At 34.4% G+C, this 23,293-nt stretch overlaps 5 protein-coding genes across 8 annotated transcripts; 1 reads left to right on the forward strand and 4 right to left on the reverse strand.

Annotated features, from left to right (window-relative positions):
• Positions 1-1,254: 1,254 nt before the first annotated feature.
• LOC120164668 (syntaxin-32-like) lies at positions 1,255-4,305 on the forward strand. Of its 3 annotated transcripts, none has more exons than XM_039174328.1 (6): positions 1,255-1,495; positions 1,570-1,822; positions 2,353-2,600; positions 2,728-2,900; positions 3,340-3,534; positions 4,117-4,305. In XM_039174328.1, exons 1-6 carry the CDS (start codon positions 1,463-1,465, stop codon positions 4,274-4,276), a joined length of 1,062 nt encoding a protein of 353 aa, XP_039030259.1. In that variant the 5' UTR covers positions 1,255-1,462; the 3' UTR covers positions 4,277-4,305. The 3 variants fall into 3 exon arrangements, with proteins under 3 accessions (XP_039030259.1, XP_039030261.1, XP_039030260.1); XM_039174330.1 differs by having other exon boundaries at positions 1,255-1,410; positions 1,523-1,822; XM_039174329.1 differs by having other exon boundaries at positions 1,257-1,410; positions 1,578-1,822.
• Positions 4,306-5,882: 1,577 nt separating this feature from the next.
• LOC120164666 (E3 ubiquitin-protein ligase At1g63170-like) lies at positions 5,883-8,648 on the reverse strand. 2 transcript variants are annotated; one of them, XM_039174327.1, is made up of 6 exons: positions 8,563-8,636; positions 7,830-8,467; positions 7,045-7,170; positions 6,652-6,943; positions 6,338-6,563; positions 5,883-6,185 (listed from the first exon to the last, which is right to left on the reverse strand). In XM_039174327.1, exons 2-6 carry the CDS (start codon positions 8,432-8,434, stop codon positions 6,106-6,108), a joined length of 1,329 nt encoding a protein of 442 aa, XP_039030258.1. In that variant the 5' UTR covers positions 8,435-8,467; positions 8,563-8,636; the 3' UTR covers positions 5,883-6,105. The 2 variants fall into 2 exon arrangements, with proteins under 2 accessions (XP_039030258.1, XP_039030257.1); XM_039174326.1 differs by having other exon boundaries at positions 7,830-8,648.
• A 2,216-nt stretch (positions 8,649-10,864) lies between these two features.
• On the reverse strand, positions 10,865-11,681 carry LOC120164775. Its single transcript, XM_039174439.1, has 3 exons — positions 11,419-11,681; positions 11,231-11,338; positions 10,865-11,161 (listed from the first exon to the last, which is right to left on the reverse strand). Exons 1-3 carry the CDS (start codon positions 11,659-11,661, stop codon positions 10,865-10,867), a joined length of 648 nt encoding a protein of 215 aa, XP_039030370.1. The 5' UTR covers positions 11,662-11,681.
• A 102-nt stretch (positions 11,682-11,783) lies between these two features.
• LOC120164776 (U-box domain-containing protein 35-like) lies at positions 11,784-12,907 on the reverse strand. The gene is made up of 4 exons (XM_039174440.1): positions 12,718-12,907; positions 12,544-12,632; positions 12,104-12,225; positions 11,784-11,953 (listed from the first exon to the last, which is right to left on the reverse strand). The coding sequence occupies exons 1-4, from the start codon at positions 12,905-12,907 to the stop codon at positions 11,788-11,790; spliced, it is 567 nt and encodes a 188-aa protein (XP_039030371.1). The 3' UTR covers positions 11,784-11,787.
• A 1,285-nt stretch (positions 12,908-14,192) lies between these two features.
• Positions 14,193-22,453, reverse strand: LOC120164693 (cycloartenol synthase-like). The gene is made up of 15 exons (XM_039174357.1): positions 22,256-22,453; positions 21,986-22,180; positions 19,067-19,156; positions 17,840-18,034; positions 17,491-17,745; positions 17,126-17,314; positions 16,763-16,876; positions 16,560-16,682; positions 16,335-16,457; positions 16,163-16,264; positions 16,038-16,094; positions 15,482-15,528; positions 15,052-15,373; positions 14,420-14,584; positions 14,193-14,321 (listed from the first exon to the last, which is right to left on the reverse strand). Exons 1-15 carry the CDS (start codon positions 22,451-22,453, stop codon positions 14,202-14,204), a joined length of 2,295 nt encoding a protein of 764 aa, XP_039030288.1. The 3' UTR covers positions 14,193-14,201.
• Positions 22,454-23,293: the final 840 nt, after the last annotated feature.

Here is a 23,293-nt window from a genome sequence, read left to right on the forward strand (position 1 = left end):
GAGTCATGAAGATAGACATAACAATGGTGATCAACAAGGGGTTGTCTCGATCTCAAGCATTGATACTAATAATTGTAGCAACTCGGACATGACGTTACTGTTGTTGAAAAGTAGTAGAGAAGAAGTGAACAAGTTGGAGTTACTGAGTTCAAGTTCAGATTATGATATTGGAATATGCATATTTGATCTTTGAGAAATGAAAGGATCGAGATGAAAGAGAAACGAAGACGATGAAGAAAGCTTTTATCACTCAGTGTTAATCATAAATATTTGATGCATAACGAGACGTATTTTTGTAAAAAAGAAAAAAAATGGTTGTGAAATGAGTGAATAAATTTTCTCTAATGGAAACCAGTCATTTTACTCATCTTTAACTTGATTTTCTCGGCAACCAAACATAATACAAGCTAAGAAAAACGTAGAATGAGCGGCTGGTCGTAACTGGGTGTGGGCCTAGTACGAGTAAATTAAAAGTGACCATTCATGTATTTTACCCTAAATAATATTAAAAGCGATTCTTTTTACTTTGTCAAAATTGAAATCTACAGGTAAATTACATTACATTTTATCGTTTAAATTTATTTAATTTTCTCCATCATCTTCTTCCATTCCTTTGGCCTTAATATGAGTTATAACTAATGCGATGGATGAACAGTGATGTTAGAATGGGTACGTCCACCCTAAAATTTTATCATATCAACATAGATATAAAAGTTTTAAATTATTAATATATATGTGCACAACCTAAAAAAAATTCTGAAGTCGCCGCTGAGCTAATATGTGTGACAAAGTATGGTTCGTTAAGTTCTAAAAGATTTATTGAGAAATGAACGAAATAATTGATCATTTGATTAAGATGAACTTTGATTAAGATGAACTTTAGTTCAGATGGATCACTTATTATCTTATATTCATTTTAGATTATTTTCTTAGATTGTGACATTCGAAGCCTTCTTACACTCTAGTAAAGTTTTAATGTAATGATTTCGGCCTCATTTTCAGTATCCATGTATTGGAAAGAACTTGGAACAAATGTCACTTGTGTTGCATTTTCATCATATTCCTAATTGAAGGATCAAAAGATAACTTTATTAATAATTAAATGACCGTGGTGTAATTTACCCCAAAATTAACGCAACATAACGACCCGAACTCTATGGACTATGGTTAAGTTCTTTCCCCCGGTTCGGGTGCATCGGTCGGTGCTTTCGAATTGCCTTTGCATTTCCCTGCTAGAGCACCCGAAATTCTTCGTTTTTCGATTTCACCCATCAGTATAGCCTTCTCGGATTGATCGTTGTATATTATTAAGAATTTTGTATTGATCTCGATCTAGATCTCGACCTTCGATTTCTTCTCCTAATTGAGCTCGATCTGGAATATTACGGTGTCAGATCCCTCCGGTTCGAAGTAAGAATCTTCGCCTATATCTCTGTTTTTTGTTTAATTGCAAAGATAATTGATGGAATTGAGCTTTTTTTTTAATCTTTTTCATTTTCCTACTTTTCCCTCGAGGAATCAGGTATTGTATTAGGAACATTAGTTTTTCCCTTTTAAAAGATCGTGGAGGTTGATAAAAAAATGCCTGTAAAGCCGGCACAGTCGTCATTTAGGGATCGGACGCAAGAATTTCTGAGCGTAGCGGAGAGGTTAAAGAAGTCGATCACGTCTGGACCGAACCAAAATGGGCCGAGTAGTAGTAGGTCGAGAGCGGAGGACAAGAGATCTGTGGTTGCGCATCAATTGGAGTTTAATAGGAGGGCTTCTAAGGTTGGATTGGGGATTCATCAGACTTCGCAGAAGCTTTCTAAGTTAGCTAAATGTAAGTGTTTATACTTTATACCTGCTTCATTTACATTTAGAATTTTGTCCCCCCCCCCCCCAAAGGATTTGCATGGTATAGTTCTTAAAAAGATGAAGGTAAGCCAGGCACGGTTTATTTGAAACCTGAAATTTAGCTTCTCGGGTGTGTAGCTTAGAAATTTATGAGCTCCTGAGAGGAGTGATAGATTCAATGGGCTTATGGGATGTGCAAAAATGAACTTCGATGCTTGAAACATTTCCATCAAACAATGTTTTGGAATAATGTACTTGATCATTAGTGTTGAATTAACCCATGAGAGTTTAAGCAGCGAGTCGGCAAACTCCAATCTTGGTTGTCTTGGTTTATATGGTACCACTGTTGTAGCTGAGCTTGATGAAATTCCAATGTGCACATCTTTCAATGACGGATATCGAAGAAGACAAACAGACTAGATATTGATACGAGTTTATTGTTGCCGTTTTTCTTACCATAGTTACTATGATCCCAGATGTTTTCCATTATCATAAAGAATCCCACTTACTTTGCAGTGGCCAAGAGGACTTCAGTTTTTGATGACCCTACTATGGAAATCCAAGAGCTCACTGCTGTTATAAAGCAGGATATCACTGCCCTTAATTCTGCTGTGGTAGACCTTCAGCTTTTCTGCAATTCTGGAAACGAAGGTGGTGTCTCCAGTGACACATCTAGTCATTCAACCACAGTTGTAGATGACTTGAAGAATCGCTTGATGAGCGCCACAAAAGAGTTTAAAGATGTCCTCACTATGCGAACAGAGGTAAGGCTGAGTTTTTCAGTTTGTTTGCTTACTGAGTTTAATTTGATCTGTTTTACTATTTCTTGTAGTAATTTCATTTAGAAATTATTCCCATGACAATCAACGGCAATTGAATTTCCTTTTTCAGAATTTAAAGGTTCATGAGAATAGAAGACAGTTATTTTCTTCCACTGCTTCAAAGGATTCTCCAAATCCTTTTGTACGGCAGCGCCCCCTGGCTGCCAAATCTGCAGCCGGAGCTTCAAACAACCTTCCACAATGGGCTAATGGATCTGCATCTTCATCTCAGTTGTTTCCAAGGTAACAACTGATTCTAATATTTTGCTCTTAACCTCATTAACCGCAGAAAATAATGGAGCACTTATTTTTCATAACTTCCTAGTCCATTGTATGATAACTTGTTGTTTGATACTCATGGAACAATTCTTAAAATTTCCTCTTGTGCAGTTTTAGCAGTTTATGATTAGTGCATATTGCCTTCTTTTGTGCCACAACTGTATTTTCTTGTTTGCTTTTTATGCAGTACCATGTACTTGTGGTGGTTCATGCTGCGCATTTGCTTTTATTCTTCATACTTTTTTTTCCTTTTAAATATTTGTTTCTCTTTCCATCTTTTTGGAATCAACTACTGTTGACTATTTTTGTTTTAATCTAATTGGGTTGAACTTCTTATTTGAACCATATCCACTTGAAATTCTGCATGACAGTGAAACTTCAATTTTGGTTTTTAATTGAATAGAAAGCATGATAGGGAGAGTCAGCCATTGCTTCAGGAGCAGCAACAGCAGCAACAACAAATGGTTCCATTGCAAGACAGCTACATGCAGAGCAGAGCTGAAGCTCTTCAAAATGTAGAATCCACTATTCATGAGCTAGGCACCATATTCAACCAGCTAGCCACTCTGGTTTCTCAGCAAGGAGAGATAGCTATCAGGTTTTCTATTGAAGGAGAGCTTTGTTTTTCATATATATATGAATTTATTTATTTTTGCTAATAGCTGAGTTTCACATAATTGCATGGTTGCACTAGAAAAATGATTGAATTCAATAATCAACAAAAAATTATGGTGGCTTCGTCATGGCATTTAAAATTATGTGGAATTAATAATGTAATTGTTACCAACTACTAGTTGGTATGAAGTGCTAAGTCCTTTGAACAACCTCCAATGTTTGAATCCCGACGTTGTGAATGAAGCAAACTGTTTGGGAGGGGACGCCCCCGTAATGAGTCTGTAATATCTGCTCCGGATTACTCAATCAATGGATCAGATACCGGTGTTTATACAAAAAAAAATGTGACTATTGTTCTTTTTCTGATTGAGTGCTTGGGAGTATTTGAGAATTCATTTGTTGTGTTTCTTGCATTTGGTGGTGACTGTCAAAAGTTACAGAGAATTTCCACCAATGCAAAACAATTTTACCTGTATGAAGAATATGGCAGTATAAGTTTATATTGCCGTCTAGGTCTTTTGACTGAGCTATGAACCACCACTGATTGAACTGATTTTTTTTACAGGATTGATGAGAACATGGATGACACCTTAGCAAATGTGGAGGGAGCGCAGGGAGCATTGCTCAAGTACCTAAACAGCATATCGTCTAACAGGTGGCTGATGATCAAGATATTTTTTGTTTTGATTCTATTCCTTATGTTTTTCCTGTTCTTTGTGGCATAGTTAATAAAGTGACATAGCCAAGTTTGAACCCAAGAAAACCAGACTTAGCCGGGATAACTGAAAATGATGATGCCTTTTCTTGATTGCTCTATTCTTTTCATATATACCATCCTCTTTCTTTTTGCTTTAATCCACTATCCGGTCCTGCTGAGTTATGATTGGATCCATTTTGATTACTGTGATGTGTACGTACATACCATATACTGTACAAGTAGGTGTTAGTGTTCGATCGAGTCGAGTCAAAAAATTTTGAGTTATTCGAGTTGACGAGTCTTATTTTACAACTCGAACTTGATTTGAAATTTTTTCGAGTTTCTATTTAAATTTAATTGTAAATATTTATAATATTATAGTATTATTTGATTCCAATTTAAGTGACTTTTTATAATCATATATACAATGCAAATATATTTTTTCATATTATTTTTCATACGTGATATACATATATCATACAAAGTCCAAGGACTCGACTCAAACTTGAAAATAAACCCACTAATTACTAAAAATTTTGAGTTATTCAAGTTGTATTTTACAACTCGATTTGAACTTGAATTTTTTTCGAGTCGAGCTGAGTTTATGAAATTGTAATTCGAAGTCAATTTGACTCGAATCTAGTCAAAAAATTTAATTTTTCGAGTCGACTTAAGTTTTACTCACCTCCATATACAAGTTTGTGTAAATTGTACAAGGTATTTTAAAACAACGAGAATGACAGAAACATAGACTATTGTTATTATTAGTAGTAGTATTTTGGGTGTTATTTGACGGAATATCTCCTAATGCGCCAACTAAACCAATTATGAAGGCACAAGTCAAGCAACTTTGGTGGCGAGGAATTGTTCATGAACGAGGAATTGTTCATGAATTTGATTACTATGAATGTCAAGTAGAGATGCACATAGTTGAATTTAAATCCAATTCGGATCCGATAAAAATTGATTCAGTTTTTTCACTAAGTCAAAAAATCGATTTATAAAAAAATCAGTTCGGATCATAACCGGTTTGAAGGGACGGATGATGTAATCAATGTAACCGGTTTTTAATCTGATAAAAAATCCGGTCATCCAATTTTTTAAATCCCAGACCGGATTTTTTTCCGGATAAAAAATCAATTTTTATCTGGTAAAAAATCCGATCGTCCAATTTTTTCCCAAACCGGTTATACTATCCGGTTTTAAAATATCCGATCCGGTTTAAAAAAACCAATTTTTCCCAAATCCGGTTTCGGATATTTTTTACACAAAATCGGATATTCAAATTTTTTGTGCACCTCTAATGTCAAGGATGCAAATGTTCAATGGTAAAAAGTTACTTATGAATAAATACCTAAACTATCAGTTTTGATCCGTTTTAATACATAAACTTTCAAAAAAAAATTAACATTAAATTTAGAACAAAAGTACTAAAATGAAACAAAATTTGAACTTTAAATATGATTTTGAAAAAATCGATAGTTTAACTACGAAACATATAATCTACCCTAAAATTTATTTAGAAAAAAAAAATCAGATACAAATCGGAAAAAATGTGTAAACTGCAAAAGTAGGTGAGAAATCAAAGGCTGTAAGTTAAAAATTGAAATTCATTTTCACAGCTTTGAAGCCCCCTTTACAAAGCCTAAAGTTCTTGCAAATTCTGCAATTATATAATATCCGCGTGGGTAGTTACATGGTAGTAAACCAATTCAATTTAACGACAGTAAGAAATCATACACGTTCAATGCCAATGTGGTGGGTACACAGTAATAATTTAGGAACGGTGACAGTAGAACTGCCGTGTTTTGTGCCAGTCTTGCGAGTCACAATCAAGTGAGTCTAACAAGCTCAGTCTCACCCCGTAAGACAACCATAAAGAATGGAAGGGACGACCATCCAACACATAAGAAGAAAGACCATCAAACTGTATGCAGCTGGCACGTTCAAATACCAAATTTCAAGGCATCAATATACACATATTATACTACTACTACTTCATATGTATTTTTTTTTAATTTCTACGTATTACATTACTAAATTCTTTAAAACACAGAGCTTCTATAATTGTTGCCCACCATTGTCTCACCTCGTTGATGGTTATCATGTGTTCCGGAGAGTGAACTCAAGATGCTGGTTGCAGTTGTCCCCGACATCGAGTCCAATATGTTCTCCCCAACCTCGCTCTTGCAAAGAGGACACGATGCATTGATCTTAAGCCATTTGTCCACGCATTCCTTGTGCATGAAGTGAGAACATGGCAGCTCCCTCAGCTCATTGTTATTTACGTATTTTGCCAAACAAATGCAGCACACCTATTCAAAATCCGAGTAGTGCCAATAGTATTAGTAAGTACGAGACATGTTCTGAATGATCAAAACAATAATGAAATGAATCACTCACTGCGTCTTCTCCAGAGATGACACGTTCCTTTTCTGTTCCAGCAGCCACGATGCCACCCTCACTGGCACCCGAGTTGATTTCCTTACCATCACTGTTTCTACTTTTCTTCACCTTAAACTTGTAAGTAGGCAAAGCCTCTATGGATTCAGGCGTCGCTCCTCTGGCTTGTGATAGATCCTCTCTAAATCCAAGGACAGAAATAATACAAGGCAGGCAACAACAGATACTAGCGCATAGAATAAAAGGTATTGCATATCCCATACAACTAATCGTAAGAAAAACTATACACAACCTGGAAACAAAAAAGACAAAAAATATGAGTTCTCCAGAGAAGTACAAATCAAAGTTAAATGCAGGATATGCCAACCAGCAGGCAGCAATGATCATCACTACCTGTACATGTTAGGAGCCTCACTGGGAGATGAATGCCCACCAAAGATCCAGACATTTCCAACCACAAACCAAACAGCAAAGAAGCAATCTAGAATCATTTTGAAGTATTCTACTAGCGTTTTAATTCTGCAGTACAAAAAAAATGCTGATTGAAAATTGAAGGTGATTATTTCTACACATGAAATTCATGTCAGATGATAGGTTCATTATCTTCTACGTATGAGGGGGAACATCGTAGTTGAGCTTTACTAAATCTCACAATGTTGAGTGTATCTTGGATGCATAAATATAACAAGGGTTGCTCTAACTATTGCTCATTGGCTTTAGGTTGGATGCTCATCTTAAAACTTAACAAATATAACACACATAACTTACATGAGTGTATTATTCTCTGCTTATCACCCGAACATCGTAGTTGAGATTTACTAAATCTCACAATGTTTAGTGTATCTTGGATGCATAAATATAACAATGGTTGCTCTAACTATTACTCATTGGCTTTAGGTTGGATGCTCATCTTAAAACTTAACAAATATAACACACATAACTTACATGAGTGTATTATTCTCTGCTTATCACCAGAACATCGTAGTTGAGATTTACTAAATCTCACAATGTTGAGTGTATCTTGGATGCATAAATATAACAAGGGTTGCTCTAACTATTGCTCATTGACTTTAGGTTGGATGCTCATTGTAAAACTAAACAAATATAACACACATAACTTACATGAGTGTATTATTCTCTGCTTATCACCCCTCATTTCGAAATAAGAAAAACTATACCTGGCATTTATCACTCCCATGTTTTGGCCACCCCTAGGAGATGTAGTTGCATTACGATGATCACCCCCATCAGAAGTCCTTGTGACAGAGAGCGAAAAGGATCTGGCAGGGGCATTATTGTGTGCAGAATGATGATTTTGAGCAGTGTCTTGCTCAGAAGCCTGGTTACGATGACGATAACGCCAATAAAGAAGAGGGAGGGTTGCTACACATCCAGATGAATAACCCACAATCCATGCAAACAGAGGCGTACGAGGATGCTCATCTTGTGACAAAGACAAGACAACCATAGATGCTACAATCTGACTCACTGTAAGAACCAGTTCAACAGAAATCCACAAAACAGAATTTAATGGACTCCTCCTCCTACGGGAATCTCCTCTCCTTACAGCAGATGAGGTTCTTGAGTTAGTACCACTGGGAGAAAATGTTGAAGGTTGAGAAGGTTGTGAAAACAGCGCTCTTGCACTAGTAGAAGGTCTGTCTGGATGCTGCAAAACATCCAGCCCATTCGAAGTTGTTTCAGAAGATAAGTTTGATGAAGAAGCATCGCCACTCCTTGGCATGTCAATAACATGTCCACTAAAGTCACTTGGTTGCTCCATTAACAATGGACAAGTGTCGCCTTGATTTTCAGACTGAAGCCCCAAAGAGGGAACACCCATCTAAGTTCAACACAACCGGAAATGGTGAATGCATGGAAGCCTAAAACAAGGCTACTGGCTTTATGTACCACTTCTTAACTCTGCTGAAACAACGGGCACCTTTTTCCCTGGGATTTTTCAAGTTCTGATGATTGACTTAAACTATTCCTGTAAAATAGAGAATGAAAATTCAACCATGTCAGAGTAATGTTATCGACCTTTCCTCTCCCTTGAGAAGGTAAACGAGAAAGCGGTTATGGACCGTCGCAGCTGAGAAGTGACCGGAGATGATGAAAACGGCGTCGTTCGATGAGTGAACGGACGCTAGCTTTAAGCTGAAGGGACTTTGATTGTTGGGTATTTCTTTATTGAGGTGAGGGATGCTTATATTTATGTCGTGATGTTATGTATGGACTGGATTTGGACCCTCAATTGCAATTGCATGGATTATCCACTGAAATAGAAATTAAGAAATTTCATACAGTTTTGGATCTCTCTCCTCAAGCTGTCCGGTGGCCGAGGGTTCTTACCATTGGGTTATCCCTAATTTGCCGCCTATATTCATTTGTTTTTCGTTGTTGGATCATTGCATGTTTCCATAGGACTCGAGATGTAAACACAAGTCAACCTACTGGGAAGATAATTTCGAAAACAAAATAATTAAATATCAGGTAATAAATTTAACGATCGATTATATCTTTTATTATTTAATCATAAAATTTTTAAATGTGAATTATAATTATCTACTTACGTTTGAGTTTTAGAGACTTTTCCACACGTATTCAAAAATACATAATATTTAATCATTTTTATTTTATTTTAATTAAGATACGATTACCGAAGTTAACAATTTACTTACGTGACTCAGTAAATATACAAAATTAAAATTACATCATTTTCACTTAAATAATACATTGACTAAATTTTAGCCATTTTCCTTTTATATTTATATACTTATGTTCACCAAATTAAAAAAAAACACATCTTTTGATCACTTGTGTTATTATTTTATTGAGTTCCGGTCACTTACGCTATCGTTTTATTAGTTTTTTGTCACCCGAACATTAAATGCCGTTAATCGGATGACGTGACCCATAAGTAAAATGATTTAATTTTTAATTGAGCACCTAAATTTTAGACAAAAACTGATTATGTCTTTTTATAAATTCAGAATATTTAAGTGACAACATTTCAATTTATCCATTTTTTTAAATATTTTTTTCTTCCCAATCCTCAATTTTGCTCATCTTCTCCCCGCTTCTTCAAGCATCTCTACTCCATTGCTCTATTTTTCTTCTTTCAAGGACTCATGCCGCATTTTAAAATAATGCAAGATTTCCAGACTTTGATAACACCGCCAGTAATGCCAATTCATGGGAATAATGTTGACGTAAAATTTAGTGAGATGGATGCACCGCCAGCTTGGATATCATCAGCTGGATGTGGAAAGCAATAGAACACTGCGTACGCCAGAAAAAAAAAATTGGCTTTTGATCAAACATGGTTTGATCTCCGGCTGACTATTCCCAAAGCGAATCACTTAATCGGTCCGTTTAGACACCAAACGGGTATATGTTGCACTGATATAGATATGGATACAGGGACGAAAAACAATAATTTTTAAAATTAGTTTGTATTATTATTGCATACAAGATGACAACTTTAAGTTAGGATATGATTGTTTTTAGGGTAATGTACACAAATGATGTAGACTATAGTGTATTGTTTTATTAAGTCTCTCGACTATAAAGTGTTGATTTCTTGAGTCATTTGACTATCAAAATTTACAAAATGGTTCTCCATTGTTAAGTTCATTTTGTAACTTTTAGTAAGCGACAGACTTAATAAAACAATACCCTATAATCAGGAGATTATTCGTGTAAGTTACCCTTATTTTTAATGCCAGATTACTTTAATTAAAATCGAATGCACAACTCATATGATCCAACATATTTAAAATGAAAAAAGTGCAAACACCAAATTAATTGATAATCGAATAAAATAAGCATTACTCTAATAAGTCTAATTTATTTTTACTCCAAACTTCATATTTTTAATTGGGGATTTAAGAAATGGATGAGTTGAGATTGATACCATAAAGGTCTTAATGGAGGGTTAAAATTTTTTGTAAATGGAAATTCAAAGCAAGCATGGCATTAATGTGCAATACTTTAATTGCATTAATCAAAGTTTTGTATAATTTATTTTTACTCCAAACTTCATATTTTTAATTGGGGATTTAAGAAATGGATGAGTTGAGATTGATACCATAAAGGTCTTAATGGAGGGTTAAAATTTTTGTAAATGGAAATTCAAAGCAAGCATGGCATTTAATGTGTGCAATACTTTAATTGCATTAATCAAAGTTTTTGTATGGCATTGTTTCAGAATTTATGTGTAATCTTGGGAGGGATAACACTTTCTTACAGGTATGAACATAGTGAAATAAAAGTAGTACAAGAAAATGACGACTAAAATATGAAACAAGCCTCGGTATTTTTCAACTAAGTGGGCCTGGTACTGGCATTGCCCTAATTCATACAGAAGTTTTCTTCTCACCAATGCTACCCTTTTCTGCACCTCTTTCTCCACCACTTTCCGAGTCGTGTCGTCAACTGTTGCCAACGACGGTGATGATGCTCTCAGCCTTCTCTCTTGTTTTCTCTTCCATTCTTGGAGTTCCATCACCTATAGAATTGTTTTAATTTACGTCATACATGCATGCATACAAGAACGCAGCTTTAATGTATAGTTTACCTGCTGCTTGGCATTTAATGCCTCTTTGCAAGCTGCATGGTACATGTCCATCGTGTGCTTCAGCTCTATCTTTAACCTTCTTGTTTCATCATTGTCTTCTTCCATTCTCTTTTTAAAACAAAGAAACCCAGAATTGATCATGTTTATTTATTACATTAAAGGCATGGGAATTGAATAAATGAACTTACTGGAGATTCTGCAGAAGATGATGAATCATCATCCAACAAGAACGAGTAGTCAGTGAGAGTGCCGGCACTAGAATGACGCTTTCGGCCAATGGAAGGAACGACTGCGCTGCCTGGCGGCGGTGGCCCGACATTTGACAACCGGCACGGGTCGAGCACGACGGGTGATCTCAAAGAATGTCCGACGCTCCCATTTAAGGAAACGGAAGAGATAAGGGAGCCTTCCGTTGAGGATGAGTTCATCATGTCAAGTGATATATCTTCATCATATAATCCCTCGTTCTCCCTGAATCAGAGTGATCTTTTTTTAAGGATTACACTACATTCATAATATATATATAACACGAGATGATGGGCATAATCATTGGTAGCTTACGTGTCTGAGGTTGCCAAATCATTCCAACTTTGAGTTCTTCTGGGGACTGAACGAGTAGCAGTTCGTGCAGCAGCAACCTTTCTTCTTGAAATTACATAAACATTGCAAAAATTTGGTGCCAATTTTAGTATGATAGATGGAACATTTGTTCCCTTGAATAACCTGCAAGTATATAACCCAAAATTTATTCATACATACATACATACATGCATACATTCATACAAACATACATACATTCAGTCATACATACATACACACACACAATTTAAAAATAGAGGGAAAACATGCATTAGTTATTGGGGTGCTGGGTACCTGGAAATTCCAGTCTTTGATGCTGCACCAACAAACAAAGTTTCAATTTCATATTGGTGAATATATCCGATAAGTGCTTTTGCAACATCTGAATCCTCTAGTACAACTGTTTCACACTGTATCTGTATGCATTGAAAATTGGTCAAATGCTGGTTCTGGATTTAGTCATTGTATTAGATCGAGTTCGATTTTGTTTGAGATTATGAAATCATATTTTATTATCAATTTTTTTTTAAAAAAAGGATGAGTTTAAAATATAATAAATAATCGGATGACCCTTTTTAACTTTTAATAGTCGAACTCATCAGGATTATTTTGTAACTTTTAAGGGTCGAGGCAGTTAATTAATCAATACTCTATAATCGCGAGATCATATGTGTACTTTATCCTATTTGAATTCTTTTAATATCGTCCTTGATCCAAACAGGCTTAACACTCACATGTTTACGGGCGCATAAGCTTCGAAGTCGAAGTAAGAAGTCCATGTTCTGATTATCAACTTGTCGATCACCACCAACGCCACCGTCATCTGATGAAGGAACCGATTGATTCAATTACTATTTGAGATTACAAATTAACCCAAAAAAGAAAACCCTAATCAAGGCGATACATACCTGGACTAACGGGGCAGATTGGTTTCTGAAGAACATGAACGAGCCTCAAGGTTTGGCCTCTGATGAGGACATTATCAATAGCCCAGTGGAGAGCTTGCAGACTGTATTTGTCCTTGTCGACCGCAACGGCCACTGATCGATCTGATCTTCTTTCCCCTCTTTCTCCTCGTGCTGAATGAGTTCTACTCATATTTCTTCATTAAAATCTTGGGGACCTATTTGATTTTCTAGGTTTCTCTCATGGGTGGAGACGAGAAGCAAGGAAGCAAGGAAAATTGCTTGGTCTCTGATTAAACCCTCCCAATGATGAATCAAGCTGTGGCGGACGATGAATTTGAAACCGGGGGAACCCATTCCACGTCTTTTTTTGGTTTCCCTCTTGCATGCGCATAATCGAAGCACTAATTAAAGCCATTAAAGTCGCTCCATTCTTTTGTTAGGGAAAAGCACCATCATTTTCGCTACTTTTTTTATGAACCAATATTAGACCATATCAACTACGATTATATACCTCAACCCAATCATTATTCTATAAAAACAATAGGGTAAACTATGCATTTAATATCTAAACTATTAATTTTAATCTAATTTAGTACTTAAACTTTTAATTTTTTCAAAATCATGGCTAACGTTTAGTTTTTATTTTATTTTAGTGCTCAGGCATTAAAAACTTAACACATTTAGTACCTAAACTTTCAATTTTTTCAAAACTTAATGTTAAATTTTGAACGGATACTGAAATAAAACAAAAATCAAACTTTAGGTATGATTTTGAAAAAATTAAAAGTTCAGATAGTAAAATTGACTAAAACTAATAATTTAAGTACTAAATACATAATTTACCCTAAATTCTTATATGTCTTAAATATTTAATGATTTATGATACGTGGTATTTATTTTGTGATTCTATGTCAATTTCATTAATGTGTGTTTAATATTTTATACGATGTTTTTTTAATGGATATCATTGTTTTATGTCAAATGATTGAGAACGTTGTGTTAATCTTAAGAATGATATTCATTTTACGATTATATCAATTAAAATAAAATTGATCATAAGACAATAAATTTTACCATAAAATAATAAACCTATTTTATTTATACAATTTATTGTTTGCCAATCATGGTTAGTATTATTGTTTTGCACCATGATTATTTCCAACAAAATTTATGTTCTTTTAAGCATACAAAGTCGACAAAACTAGAATGAAATAATGAGAGGATCAAACTACTTAACTTTAAAATTAATAAAATTTTAAAAGATAATTTAACTATAAAAGTAGAGGGTTGGTGCTCAATTTCATTATTTTCAATTAAACTATGAATATTACTTTTGAAATCTACCATAGGGACAACTTAGGGTTCATGCAATGTTTGCAGGTTTCAATGATGTACAACACCCATCTTTTTCTTCACAAATTTCCTTCACCGCTGTTATTTATTTACATGGAAACATTCTTCCAAGGAACACACGACTGCTTCAATTACCAGGATTTGGCAAGAACAACACGGTTGAGGTATTCTCCCAGTGCCCATATGGGAAATATGTTTCTGTAGGATGAATAACTGATGATGCAGTTCTTATTGAACACTCCAATAATCTCCTACAAAGGTACCAGGTTTATCATTAGAAGAATACATGCACTTGTTTTTGCCATGATTAAGAACAAAAAATATTTTTTCTGTACCTGATAGTACGTACCTGTTGTGGGAAATCTCCATTTTCCAACTGAGAATCGAGCAACACTTTGGCAGCACGGTGCAATGGCATCGGATCTCTATCTGCTTGTCCACTTTCAATCAAAGCTAGTATTGCCCATGCAGTTGTCACCAGATGCGACTTGTTTCCTTCCAGGTTAGTGTACACCTGTGTCGAATGAAATGCATAATTCGTATCCATGAACTTCAGGACGGATCTAGGATCAAATGTCGGGAGGGACGAGGTACTTAATTTATAATAAGTACTTATCATGTGTTTAATCTAAAAATTTGGGGTTTACTCTCTCCCACTCCCCATATAGCTCCATCTAGCTCCGTCCCTGATGAACATTACTAGAGCTGTGTGACTCAAATTATTTTTTATCAGATTCAAGATAGATAAAAAGAAATTCTTTAGATTTCTTCCTATGAAATCTATGTTCGTGGTTTTTCAGGGTTTTTTTTGTTCGTGGTTTTTCTTTAGAAGCCGATTAAGAGCTGTGTACTCTTTTGTTCGTGTTTTTTTTCAAAAGAGTTTTTTTCAGGTTATTACAAATAATTATTGAATCTGTGTTGAGTAAAAAAGAATAGAATTAACGATTGAATGTATTTTGTAGTAATATTTCATAACAATACCTTATTTTGGCTGGAGAGGTAGCTTTCACCCCACCCACCAGACTGGAGTTGCTTGGACAGCAAGAAATCGCATGCTCTTCTGATACTATCGCAGCCGTGGTAAGACCGTCCGCTGGCGACCAGACCCTTTATCCCGAACCATGTTCCGTACACGAAACACACTCCCCACGACCCGTACCACGAGCCATCGGGTCGTTGTATGCTCCGAATGAAGTTGATTGCTTTGCTAATGCAAGCTTCTATTTCTTTGTTTTTGTAACTCGGATGCAGCTTTTGGAATGCTTTGAGGCCTTGTATTGCTGCTGAAGTGCATTCTACGTACCTGAATTTTCTAATTTTCAGTGATTAAAGTAAGGTACAATGGCAGCCGAATTTTGTTGTGATTATTAGCAAGAAAAACGTGAGAGAAAGACGTGTTTTTGGATCATACTGATAATCAATCATAATATCACTGAACAATTCAGCTGGATTGAACATCTGCAAGAGATTACAACCCAAAAAGAGTTAAGAAATCTCAAAGAAAATCAATTCTTCTTGGCAAAAAGGCATAAGATGTCCTTAAACTTTTGGGAGAAAAAACCCAAGGTGGCTCTTGTATTTTTTTTTTCTCTCAATGTGGCCATCCAACTCATAAAACAAACTCAATGTAGCCATTTGACCAATATTTTCCATCGTTGACCATTATGATATTGACGTGACAGTCCATAATGTTAATGTGGCAGTGAGTTATCAATTTAGCCCATTTGTCATGTCATCCGTCACATTATCAATCACCGTGGACTGTCACGTCAACACTGTGAACTGCCACGTTAGCACCATAATGGACGAAAAATATTGGTCAAATGACCATATTGGGTTTATATTTTAAGTTGGAGGGCTACATTGAACTAAAAATAATACGAGAGACGTTGGTTTTTTAATTACAGGGACCTCTTGCCTTTTTGCCATTTTTTCTTCATTATCTAAATGGATGAAACAATGCTTACTTCCAACCATGCATAAGATCTCGTGAGCTCATATGAGGCAAAACCACCATTTTTATTCTGCAAATTATAACAAACAAGTAAAATGCCAAAATCCAATATACTGGCAGATATTTTATACATGTTACCTGTAAAGACAAAATGACGTTAACGGCTTCATGTAATCGATCTGGAACTATAATCTCTTCACCTACTATGTCACATGGCATCGTTGATAACATAAGTGCTGCCTGATATTCACAAGTTTTTATTAATTTCTCCTAAATCAATCATATCATTAACAAATAAAATCATATTTACCTTCAATCCTTCGGCAGTGCAGTCAGAGACGATCCAACCATTATCTGCGGTTGAGAAAGGCCATCCTCCCTTCGAAATGTGGCGATACCATAAACTAAGGCTTTTCCCACTGTTTTCTTTCACCTTCAGAAAACCAATCCAAGAGCAAGACAACATTCAGTTCTGATTCTTAATCATAAGAAGAAGAAGAAAGAAAGAATTTAGATGTTGTTAATGTGCCCGTACCTGTGTGTTTCTGATGAAGGAGTGAGCTTTCTTAAGCATTGAGCCATATTCGTCCACCAGGTCGGTTGCCAAGATTGCTTGAACCGAGAAAGCAACGTCCCATAGTTGAGATCCATTGTATCCCTACACAAGTCACAGGCAGAGTGTTTCTTCATCTGTTAAACCCTATATATTTATATCAATGAAGCTGTCTCTATATAAACCTGCATTTTCATGCCATCTTCTGCAACCCAGAGGTAATCTTTAACTCTTGAAAGGTGACACTTGTATGACTCGGAGTTTGGGTCCTCCACCCAACAACAAACCATGTTCAGGACCTGCAGTCCACGTGTATATATTATTAAAAATTTAATGTTGGTTTTTAACAAAAGGCCAATTCGGAACAAGCACATGGTTAAGGGTCGGATTGGATTAGATTTTTCATCCATTTGAATTCAACTCAAAATGTGAACACCCCACTCACACTCCATTTGAATCCACCTACATATATAAGGGATAATAATAACATTATATCTGATCTGATCGAAATCCGTCGGATTCGGGTCAAATAGGAGCAAGTGGCTTACCTTACTCACAGGGCCAATGCAAAGATAATTGGTACTCTTATCCTCATAGTGAATGTGTTGCATCACAACATCAAGAGCCTTTTTCCTTAGCTTAGAGAATGGCCATTTCTTTAAAGCAGGCTCTACTACTTTCTCAAGACATTCCCATAATACATCTTGTATGATAGGATGTGGATAATATAGGTCTTCCTGCAAATATATATTGTAATGAAGCAAAAAGTAACTAATAGGTAAAAAAAAAATATAAGGATAAATTAAAAGTTTAGTCACTCAACTTTTTTCTTACTTTTATATGATTCGTTAAACTTCAAAAAAATTCAATTTACTCACCGAAATAGGAGCAAAACGCAAAATTAAGCAGTTACCTTAGCACAAAGATAACGGGCTTCGTTCCAATCAACGAGGTGATAAGGAATCAGATAGAGTTCTCGACGGAGAGACAAAACAAGGGAAGTGATGGGCCCCACAAACTTGTTGGCATACAAAAACGACATCGGCAGGTACACCATCCGGCTGTGACACCACAGCCGTCCTGGGTGCATGGGATTCAGACAGTAAGGGAGAAGCCATAGTTCCGGGAGCAGTGGATTGTTCCCACCCCACTCGTATATTCCCAGCACCTCAGAGACAATTATTTAAACACCTTATCAGCACGATTTATTTATATAGAAGGAGATGAACTATACATTATTATAAAAACATGCATATACGTACTGAAAGCCACATCTTGCCCCAAGAAGGAATAAAGGTGGCGCCACCGTGGTGGAGAATCCAATTCCTTGCCTTCTCCATCGCACCATCGCCGTCGTCCTTTGCTTCTCCAAGCAGTCTGAGGGTGACGTAGGAGAGTGCTGTTCCGAACATTGTGCTCTCCCCTTCTATGTGTATTCCCCATCCTCCGTCTTCGTTCTGTTCCGAGACGGAATCAGATTAGACGATGGAAAGATCAAGTTGTCTAATTTCAAAGTTTATAAAAAAATCTCAATTTAAGAAACAAAAACTTAATATGACATACATTCAAATTAACAAGGACCAAAATTATCATTAAACAGAACTTTAGAAACATAGTCCCTCCCATCACCTATGTTTAGAGAGGTTAAATTGGGTCGGGTTTTTGACTCACTCGACTCAACCCAAAAAATATACTTGATCAATTTGATCTTATTCGGATCTAAAAGTATCACCTTTGATTGTTGATTAAATTCATTAAATTAAATATATATAATCAAACTTATAAAATGTATAAGTAATTATTAAATTAAACATATATGATCAAACTGATAAAATGTGTAAGTAATGAAGATTAAATGCCTAATTATACAAGTTTTGTTAAGAGTCAGGTTAACTAATCCATGAAATGATGAAAAAAATGAATTTTTGTATAAGAAATGTCGTAGATATTATTTTCTCAAGTAGGGTGGTCTCTACGTTGCTTCGGGAAGATATTGAATAGTCCAACCATCATCTCAAACCACTATAATATTTACCCTATTTAGAAGAATAAAATTTGCACCACTCCAAATGACGAAATTCATTTTTTTTCTCAATGCCCTATCCAAGAAAATCTACCATATTAGTGGCATGTGACTTGATTAGCTTCATTAAATAATATGATTGGTAAAATCAAAACATCGACGATCAAATTAGAATCCTCCATAATTAAATGGTCCCAGATATAGTTTGCCCAAAAATATAAGAGTAATTAATGAAGTTAATTATTTAAACTAACAAATAATATTATTAAAATAAAGATCAAATTATGAAGAAAAAAAATAAAAACATGGGGACTAAATCCCAAATACCGAGTGTAACAGAGGAATCAAAACTTCACTCTCAACCATAATACTTTAACAAAGGCATGAGAGTACACCAACAAAAGAATATGCATCCGAGGAAAGAGAGGATTTATGAGGATAAATAAATAGAGCAAAAAGACAAAACCTGATGGTTGTATAGGTAACGGCGTAGCTCCTGCCGATGCTGCGATGGCAAAATTTTGTCCAAAGCTCCGGTTACAAACAACCCAATCACCTACCGTATAATCCACCAAGTTCATATACTTATTAATAATAATAATAATAATAATATACTTTTACATTCAAGAATGGAGTTGAGATTGAACATCAGAATGAACCAATCAGCTTTACTTTTAGCGGTTAAAAGGAATTGTTGTTTTTTTCTAGAGATTCTTGATTCGAATAGATGTGTCTATAGGGTGTATGTTGTCGAATATTAATAAGGATTCTGAATATATATTATTTTTTAATCATTCCAATAATAATAATAATAATATACTTTTACATTCAAGAATGGAGTTGAGATTGAACATCAGAATGAACCAATCAGCTTTACTTTTAGCGGTTAAAAGGAATTGTTGTTTTTTTCTAGAGATTCTTGATTCGAATAGATGTGTCTATAGGGTGTATGTTGTCGAATATTAATAAGGATTCTGAATATATATTATTTTTTAATCATTCCAGACTATTAAAAAATGGGTAAAGTGTACAAATAGTCACCCGATTATAGAGTATTACTTTATTAAGTCTCATAACTATTAAATGTTACAAAATGGTCACCCGACTATTCATTTTGTTCCAAACTCGTTCTTTTTCGTTAAAAATTAATAGCGATTTGAGATGCACGCTAATCTGCTGACTGTGATATAATAGTCGTTTGAGATTATGAGATCAGATTATATCATATATCGCTCAACAAGTTAATGTCCAACTCAAATTGTTATCATTTTTTAACGAAAAATGGACGAGTTTGGAACATAATGAGTAGTCGGTGATCATTTTATAACTTTTAATAGTCGCGGACTTAAAAAAGCAATGTCTTATAGTCGAAAAATCATTTTATAACTTTGAATGAATCAATAAAATAATATCTTATAGTCGGGAGACTTTTTATGTACTTTACTCTAAAAAATTGAATATAGTGATCACACTTCAAAGGGGTCCTTATCTCCCTTCAAAGTTTTTGTTTTAAATATTATTAATTAAACTAAGTTTTGTCCCTTTAATTTTTAAGTTTAAATTCTTATTAGGTACTTAATCTTTTATAACTAGTTAAGTCTTCTTGATGTTCAATTCTTTTATGACTAGTTAATTCTGAGTCTGTCCTTGTTGACATCTATATGATTTGAACCCTCTTATTATATCATAATAATTTGGTAGGCTTTGGAGGGGACCATTTTGTAAGTTTATGAAAATGATGTGATGTTAATGTTATTGGTTAAACTTCATTCTCCATGAAGTAATATTTAAAGCGCAAAGCCGGGGCTCTTTCTGCATATAAGTTAACGAGATGATTGCAATATCGCCTTTAATCTATAAATTAAACAAATTAATTAATAATATGAAAATGGGACCACTTGGATAATGTTATGTCATATGTTATCATGAAGGAATAACTACTTATTTTTATATTTGTAAAGAGAATAAAATGGGACAATAAAAATAAAAAAATGGATAAGAAGTTGTCGGGAAAAATTATGGATGAAGTACATCATAGATCATTTTGAACCATATTTAAATGACTGTTTTCATCACTAAACTTTTAGAAGTTATAAAATGGTCATTAAATTCCGTTAAATTGCTATAAAATGATCATTAAATTTAGGTTAAATTATGCATTTAGTACCTAAACTATCGACTTTGGTTCATTTTCAAAATTATATCTAGCGTTCAATTTTTGTTTCATTTTAGTACCCCTGCCGTTAAAAGCTTAATACGTTTTGTAACTAAACAATCAGTTTTGATTCGTTTTAGTACCTAAACGTCCAAAAAAATTCAAAACTTAACGTTAAGTTTTTAATGGGTAGTAAAATGAAACATTGGGTGTGATTTTAAAAAAAATGAAAGTATAGGTACTAAAACATATCAAAAATTGATAGTTTATGTACTAAACACATAATTTACCCTTAAATTCGTCAAACTTTTATAATTATTATAATATTATAGTGACCATTTTATAACATTTGAAGATTCAATAATTAAAATAATCATTTAAACATAATTTAATCACATCTTATATGCTTTAACAAAAAAAATATTACAATAGCTTACATGTTTTTAGTAGAGCAAAAATTGGAGAAGTGGGATAATAAGAGATTGAGTTTTAATCTTTTAGGAATCAAATTACTAGTTTAACCTTATAAATAAATTGAATTTATTCAATGATCTAGTTTTTAGGGAATTCTAAATTTAGATGGTATTATTATGTTGAGAGACATCAAATTCTTACTAATATTCGATGATCTAATTTTTAGTTAATTTTTTTATATAACGACTCAATATTTGATTTATTAATCGATTATTTCATATTTAAATTTTAAGAAACTCGTTATCATAACAACCCTTCCACCTTGCATTTTTTTAAAAAAAATAGAGGCATTAGAAATTATCAAATTATTGTAGAAGGAGTCAAAACAGTCGAAAACACATAGAAGAATGATGTAATAAAGAATTAGACCAGAAAAGAAAGGGTAGATTACGCTTTTACTATATAAACTATTGGTTTTACTCTGTTTTAGTATCTAAACTTTCAATTTTTTAAAATCATACCTAACGTTTAGTTTTTGTTTCATTTTAGTACCCGCCCGTCTTTAAAAACTTAATGTGTTTAGTACTTAAACTATCAATTTTGGTCCGTTTTAGTATCTAAATTTCAAAAAAAAAATATCAGAACTTAACATTAAGTTTTTAAATGGGAATTAAAATGAAACAAAAACTAAATCATTAGATATGATTTTGAATTTTTTTTTTTGAAAATTTAGGTACTAAAACGGGTAAAAACTGGTAGTTTAGGTACTAAACATGTAATTTAATTATGAAAAATAGGAAGTTAGCATGTATGTACCAATCCCGGTAGAAGGAACAAAGGGCCTCCATAATCAGCAGGCCAGAATCCATCTTCAGTTTGCAAAGTTGAAAAGAATCTTAGAGCCTTTCTTAATGTGACCTTCACAGATTCCTCAGTCCCAGAAGCTTTGACCTTAGCAGCAGCAGCAGGCGGCTTCATTTCATCACCTGCTGATGAATTCTCCCTTGCAAACTATACCAGAAACAACTACATAAATTAAAGATGAAGAAGAAGAAAATTATTTAAAATAGTATTCAGTGTACGTACCTGAAATCTCATTAGGAGATCAGAGCTTTGTTTGGTTCGAAATCGATTTTCGGTGAAGTGGCTCCGAGCCAGTTCGATCCGAGCTCGGTCTTGCAGTGTACCGAGCTCAGGGTCGAACTCCCAGTACTGTCTGCCGATGTTGCTGTTCGTGCTTTTGAGTCCATGCTCGTTCCCTTGAGAGACCTTAAGCTTCCACATTGTTTTCTCTTTGCGTAAACACTTAGCAGGTAACGGTTGAATGAAAGAAAGAAGAGGAGAGTGATCAGCAAACTTAAATACTAACTAATTCGGCATAGGGGTGATATTAATAGGAATTGATTCGCTCGTGGACCACCCCGATAATACTACTATGGGTAAATTATGCATTTAGTACCTAAATTATCAGTTTTTATCCGTTCTAATACTTACAATTTTTTCAAAGTAGTATATGTTCTAAATATTTTCAACCATTTGACACTGACTGCTCAACCACCCTGCTGCAGTCACCTGTGCTCAAACCCGTGACCTCAGGGACGGAGCCACCTTATGGATGAGAGGGGCAGCTGCCCCCTAGCATTGACGGGCTAACTACATTTTAGGCCATTGAACATTTTAAAACTATTACAATTAAGTTCTTACCCCCCTAATTTCTTGGTATAATTATTTTTTTGGGATACTATCAGCTTTAAAATTAATATAATTAAGTCTTGACTTAAAATTTATATGGTTTAATTATTTTTTAAGACATTTAAATTTTAAAATTAGTAGAATTAAACCCTCAATCTCTTAATTTTTTATGATTTAATTACTTTTTAATATCCTATTTATTTTAAAATTAAACAACTTATCTCAAGATTTTAAATTACGGTTACGGTAATCTTTTTAGTTGTGTTGCGTTTATCACGATTATGACAATAATGGATGCTATTAAGGTATCACAATTGCACAATAACAAAAATTTCAGATGATATCTTAAACGCTATATAATGGTCGCTATTTTGAAAGGGAACCACTATTTAAATTCTTGTTTGCCCCCCTCATAATTTAATCATTGCTCCG

This window comes from Hibiscus syriacus, unplaced genomic scaffold (assembly GCF_006381635.1).
Source record: "Hibiscus syriacus cultivar Baekdansim isolate YM2019G1 unplaced genomic scaffold, ASM638163v2 tig00111542_pilon, whole genome shotgun sequence".
In the NCBI taxonomy this organism is placed as follows: Eukaryota; Viridiplantae; Streptophyta; class Magnoliopsida; order Malvales; family Malvaceae; genus Hibiscus; species Hibiscus syriacus.